The following is a 6221-nucleotide window of genomic DNA, read 5'->3' on the forward strand; positions in this document are numbered from 1 at the left end:
GAACGGGGTGAAGTACGAGAGCGAGCTGAACGAACCGGGCGAGGCCTCGGAGCAGCCCCTGTCTGTGAAGCTGCTGTGCTCAACCATCTGCCACATGCCCAAGGCTCTCCGAAACCTCTGCATCAACCACTTCCTAGGTACTCCCAAAGCACCCTCTTGCCTTCTCCAGGGACTATTGTATTTGCAAGGCATCCCCTGATGAAGGCAGGAATGATGCATCTGACTCCATGTTCTGAGAAGGCTAATTTATTACTTTATAATACTATATATTCTATTCTATTCTATTTACATTATAATACTATATTATATTTACTTTATAATACTATATTATATTAAAGAATGTATACTATATATATTCTTTATCTATACTATACTATACTATACTGAAGAATGCAGAAAAGATACTCACTGAATGCTAAAAAGACAATAATGAAAACTTGTGACTCTTTCCAGAGTCCCGACACAGCTTGGCACCAATTGGCCAAAGAGTGAAAACAACTCACAGCAGAATCCAATGAAACAATCACCTGTGGGTAAACAATCTCCAAACACATTCTACACAAGCAAAACACAGGAGAAGCAAATGAGATAAGAATTGTTTTCCTTTTTCTCTGAGGCTTCTCAGCTTCCCAGAAGAAAAATCCTGGGTGAAGGGATTTTTTCAGAGAATGTGAATGCCCCAAGGGAGGACTCTACCTTGGGTGAACCTTTTTCAGTATTTTATCTATTGCTGCAATGGCTGCTAATAGAGACAATTGATTTCTTCCATATAGATACTAATGAGGTACCTTCTTAGAACAATTAGAAAGGGAAAAAAACCCAAAACATCCCAGCAAAGCAGTAAAGCCTGTGTTCCTAGAAAGGGAACAAGAACCTAAATCAGCACATCTTAAGGGGAATGTTCACACCAAGCAGAAAGATGAGATTTGTTGTATTTCCACGCTTCCACCCTGAGACTGGCATTTACTTTCCGCCCTTTGCTCATGTCCAGGGGTCCCAGAGCAGGCCAAGAGGAGGTGTGGAAAATGGCATTGCAGCAGTGCCTGTAACCAGTATAGTATTACCTTCACTCTTAACCAGTGTGTGATTGGTGTTTAGGAAGGGCTTGTGGTCATTCCAGTTTACACTAAATTGGACAGAAGGGACCAGGTAATTAATACTCATTGGCTGTGAAAGGAATTAGGGGATTGTCTACATCAATGGCCTTGGTGCCAATTTGTGAGCAGAATTTTTAACTGTGTCAGAGGCACTCTGGAGTCTGCAACCATGACATAAGGAGCACTCCTTCCATTCCTACGTGGGAGGATAACAGCAACCTGAAATTACTATGGCATGAGCCACTGTTAAACTGAGTGCTGTGTCCTGTCAGAACCTGAAGGCAACTCAGACTGCTGTCATCTATTTTCTGTCTTGCTAAACCAGTATTTTGTGGCCTTTAGTCAGCCTCGAGGTTTCCACTTAGGAATTCAAATGGTAAATCTTGGTCTTTAAAAGCCTGAATGTCTTTAACAAACATTGCAGCATTATGCACGGGGAGCAGCGGGCTCAGATAAATGTGGCTGGATGTTATGTAACACTCAGCTTGTACAACCTGTCCTGGGGTGTGATTGTAATACACCTGATAACATCCCTGTAAGCTTACAAGGGGAAACAGATGTTCTGAAATCCTAATAAGTTACTTTTCTCTTCTTTCAGGGTGGCTTTCATTTGAGGGGATGTTACTCTTTTATACTGACTTCATGGGAGAAGTGGTGTTCCAAGGGAACCCAAAAGCACCTCACAACTCAGATGAGTATCAGAAGTACAACACTGGGGTCACCATGGGCTGCTGGGGAATGTGCATCTATGCATTCAGTGCTGCTTTCTATTCAGGTACTTGGTACAGCTGTCTGAACTATTGCTTTGTGAAAAGATGTATTTCTTAAAAGTGGTGATTCTGCAACAAGTGGGCCAGTGTTTGTGTTGCACACAGCCTACCAATGGCACAAGTGCTGTAGCAGAGTTCTTTATCACCCCATTACCTCTGCTGCTTAGCTTGGCCTGCACTGACAGCAGGCGAGATCAGCAACCCAGTGAAGACACATCTCTTTTAGGATGTGGTTCCTTTCACAAGTGGCATTTTCAAAGTACATGGAATGCAGAGATCCATGCAGTCACCATAGGCACAGTTCTGGTGCAGCACCACCCAGGCAGAGCACTCAGGTGTCATGTGCCACCCCAGCCCTTTGTCATGTGTGTCAGTGTGTCATGCCTCTGCCTGCCCACCCCCAGCAGCTCCCATTGAGCCCTCTGGGACAGGGGCAGTGCCAGGCCTCAGCTCTGTCATGCCCTCTGTGCAGACAGGGCAGCAATGCTGCATCATGGAAGCCAGGTTTGGAAGGGTCCTTGGCACTCCCGTGCAAGCCACCAATTCCTCAGAGGTTCCACTGAGATGTGGCTGCCTAAGCAAGGGTGGCAGTGAGGAGGGCTGCAGGTCACCCCAAAGCTGTCCCATTTCCTTGCAGCTGTGCTGGAGAAGCTAGAGGAGCGCTTCAGCACACGGACCCTGTACTTTGTGGCATATTTGGCCTTTGGGCTGGGCACGGGCCTGGCCACGCTCTCCAGGAACGTCTACGTGCTGCTGTCCCTGTGCGCCACCTACGGCATCCTGTTCGCCACGCTCTGCACGCTGCCCTACTCGCTGCTCTGCGACTACTACCAGAGCCGAGAGGTGAGCCCCGGGCTGGGAGGGGCCGGGAGCCCCGGGACACCCCTGGCTCTGTGCCTGTGTCCCCTGGGACACCTCTGACTCTGTGCCTGTGTCCCCCTGACTCTGTGCCTGTGTCTCTCCTGACTGTGTCCTGTGTCCCCGCAGTTTGTCGGCTCGCAGGCGGAGGGCACTCGCCGTGGCATGGGCGTTGACATCTCCCTGCTGAGCTGTCAGTACTTCCTGGCGCAGATCCTCGTGGCGCTGGCCATGGGGCCGCTGACGGCGGCCGTGGGCAGTGCCAGCAGTGCCATGTACTTCTCCAGCCTCGTGTCCTTCCTGGGCTGCCTCTTCTCGTCCCTCTGTGTCACCTACGAGCTGCTGCCCCCCGAGGAGCTGCCGCCCGTGGAGGAGCAGCGCCCGCTCCTGCCCCGGGCGAGGAACCAATAAACGGGAGGAGCTGCCACGGCCTCTGCTGCCTCCTGGCCTCACCCTCGGCCTCCCTATCGCGACAGGACGGGCTGTGCCCCCCTGGGACGGCAGCAGGGGCTTGGCACACGCAAAGAAAGGTCTGTGCTGGCTTTGCTGGGCTTTCCCCTGCCGGAGGGAAGGTGAGGGGTGAGGCAGCGGTGCCTGGCACTGCTCGTGTCCCTCCCCGAGGTGGCACAGGGGGCTGGGTGTGCCCTGGGGCCGTGCCCTCCGTGCCTCTGGTGCTGCTCTCCCGGGCTGGCTGCATTGTCCTGCATGGGGCAGGAGATCTGCAAGCTCCCTCAGTCGCTGCTGGGCTGCAGGCACTGCTGCAGAGATTGCCACCGTGGGAATGGTGACAGTGCCACTCTGGGGACAGAAGGTGCCACCTCCCGGCCAGGCAGAGCAGCCCTGGTCACCAAGGTCGGAGGTGATTCCTGAGGGAGCTGCAGCTCCAGCCTGCAGCCTCTGCCTGTGGGAGGCCTGGCTCTGGAGGGCGCTTTCCAAAACTCTGGGAAGGCTGAGAGCAGCTGGTCTTGCTTGGGTGGTGTAAGTCCTGTCAGGTGTCAGTTAAGGCCAGGAGTTAAGTCATTAATAAAACTAATTCTGGGTGCACAGAGCTCCCACCAGCAGAACTGCTCCAAGACACCTCTGTGGGCTGCCAGCACTGTGGCCTGGCTCCCACACCCCACTCTGGGGGTCCTGGCTGTGCTCCTTGGTGATGTTTACCAATATTGTGCATATTCCCTTCCTCATTAGAGTTTAATTAAGACTACAGGAGTTTGTGATGACTTAGCAGGAGGATTTGTCCATAATGCAATTCAGCAGTTGTCCATAACCCAGTTCTGGGGAGAAAGGTCTTTTCCCATCAACCTCCCTTGGGCAGAAGGTTACTCTCAAGAACTTTACTCATAAGAAAAATCATTTGAATGGAGGCCTGCATCACATCATTCTTGTTTATACAATTTTATCTTGGGACATTCTGAAGTCTGGGGATCAGTGGCTCAGTGCTTGTCAATTACAGCTGCATCTTCCACATCTCAATGAAACCAGTAAAAGAGCTTTGGGTTTCATTACATGAGAGATTTCTTAATTATTCTGATTTTAGAAGGTGGTGTGTGAGAATTTTTACAAATTCTAGTTAAGGCCAGGAGTTAATTTTAAGTCATTAATAAAACTATTTGTAAAGCCCCTGTCAGTCTGCCTCTGTTCTTGGGGAGCAGCCAAGTTCTGCCAAGGCTGGTGGGCATTTTGTGTTCACATGTGCTGTGCATGGCATCCCTGCAGAGATTATACTTGGTCCCTAGATCCAGAAGAAGGGTTTTCTCTGGAGAGTCACTCCTTTTAAATGGGTTGTACCTCACTGTTCACTAAGTTGATTCTGATCTATGATGCCAGGGTGAAATAATAACTGTAATCTTGAGTTGCTGTGGCTTACTGTAATCCAGTGCTGAAAGAATAATACATAACTTGTACAAACCCCTCATTTTTATCATCTGCTCCCAATTTTTATATTTTAGAAGCAAGTATTGACTTAAACAGAGGAATACTGCTGAAATGAAGTCAAGCACTCAGAGATAAAGGCCTGTTAGCTGTCAGACTCATGAGTACATTCATCTTTCATTTCTTTCTTTGGGTTTACATGGTGTCACATCTGCAGGAATATCTGTGCCATTCCCTTCATTATGGGACAGCTGTCCCCAAGAATGTTCAGGACAAAGCTGGGACAAATAACATGGAAACAATGGCATTTGGCACTTCTGACAATCTAAACACTTGACTTTGGAGAATTATTCTTTTCTTGTTAGTCTGCTTTGTAATCTTAATTTCTCTTCCTTCTCAAACTTTTAAACTCAAAAATTATTTTATTTTTTGTTTGGTCCCACTAATGTGGTATTAGTTCTTAAAGCTTTTTTTTCTCCTTTAAGTTTTGTAGCCAGCCTTTATTGCACTAAATGGATTGTGAGCACTTTACTTTTCCAGGTTGCTGGAGCTGCAGATCATTTTGTTGTAAGTGAAAATCTTCAAAAAATTCACAAACCAATGTATTTGATTATAATGTTTGTCTCCATTTCCCTCTGTAAATAATATCAACTACATTTATGTAGTTATAAAACTATTGCTATGCCTGTATGCCTTGCCCAATGGACTCTATATTAAATTTTTTTTTTATTTTATGGGATATGGACTTTATTTTGCATATGTATTTATGTAGGACTTCTAAGTCAACATCAGTGTGTGTTAATTTGGGGCTTTGAGCAATACTAGTGGTGTCTGGGAAAAAAAAAAGAGCCTGTCATCATGCAGAGTTAAAAGTTGCACCAAATCCTTAGAAATAACTTCAAAAAGAGGCATTGCTTACTTGCTGATTCTTTTCCTTTGTCAGACATTTTGTATTTTACAGAAATGACTGTATATGGTCCCTGGTGAACTGTGAGCTGCAACGTGATGTTCCCCTTCTGGAATCCAAAGGCTTCAAATATTCTGTCTAAATTTGCAAGTTACTGATTAAAAAAAAGATGCATGAGTTTAGGCAGGAAAATGATTTTACACTGTGCTGTTTTTCAGGTTAATTTTGATTAAGTCCATATCATTAAAGGTTGCTTCATGGTAATTATTTGTGATGTTTGTAAATGTATTTATTACACTTGTACAGAAGCAGGGAAAATGGGGAGAGGGATGGAGAAAAGACCTAAGTGGTTTTCACATGTTTCTAATCAAGCTACCTGTAACCATTTCAGCATGTCTGCAGCTCACTCAGCCTCTGCTCTGTCACTCAGAAAAACCTCATGATTTCAGAACTTCTGCTGTTCTTTGGTTGGAAAAATAAATCTTTTCAAGAATAAAATAGAATAAAATTTATATATATAAATATAGTATGTATCTAGTGTATATAAGGCATATTGGGAAATACTTAAGTGTTCTCTAGACAATTTATTTTCTACAAATGAGTAATTAAGCACCTTGCACTCCATAGGAGATACACTTTATTAAAAAAATAAAATGTGTAATTTCTTAATGTGTTCTCCCTCCCTCAGAGGTTACACAACAGCTTTAGTGAGATGCA

At 46.0% G+C, this 6221-nt stretch overlaps 1 protein-coding gene across 1 annotated transcript in view; it reads left to right on the forward strand.

Moving 5' to 3' along the window:
• SLC45A1 (solute carrier family 45 member 1) overlaps positions 1 to 5768 on the forward strand; it is a 13799-nt gene extending 8031 nt beyond the window's left edge. Inside the window, 4 exon segments of the mRNA XM_005427459.3 lie at positions 1 to 137; positions 1696 to 1872; positions 2505 to 2710; positions 2855 to 5768. The exon segment at positions 1 to 137 is cut by the window's left edge and continues 25 nt beyond it. Coding sequence (XP_005427516.1) covers positions 1 to 137; positions 1696 to 1872; positions 2505 to 2710; positions 2855 to 3136 — 802 coding nt within the window. The 3' untranslated portion in view covers positions 3137 to 5768.
• The last annotated feature ends 453 nt before the right edge of the window (positions 5769 to 6221 follow it).

Source organism: Geospiza fortis, unplaced genomic scaffold (genome assembly GCF_000277835.1).
Source record: "Geospiza fortis unplaced genomic scaffold, GeoFor_1.0 scaffold132, whole genome shotgun sequence".
In the NCBI taxonomy this organism is placed as follows: domain Eukaryota; kingdom Metazoa; phylum Chordata; class Aves; order Passeriformes; family Thraupidae; genus Geospiza; species Geospiza fortis.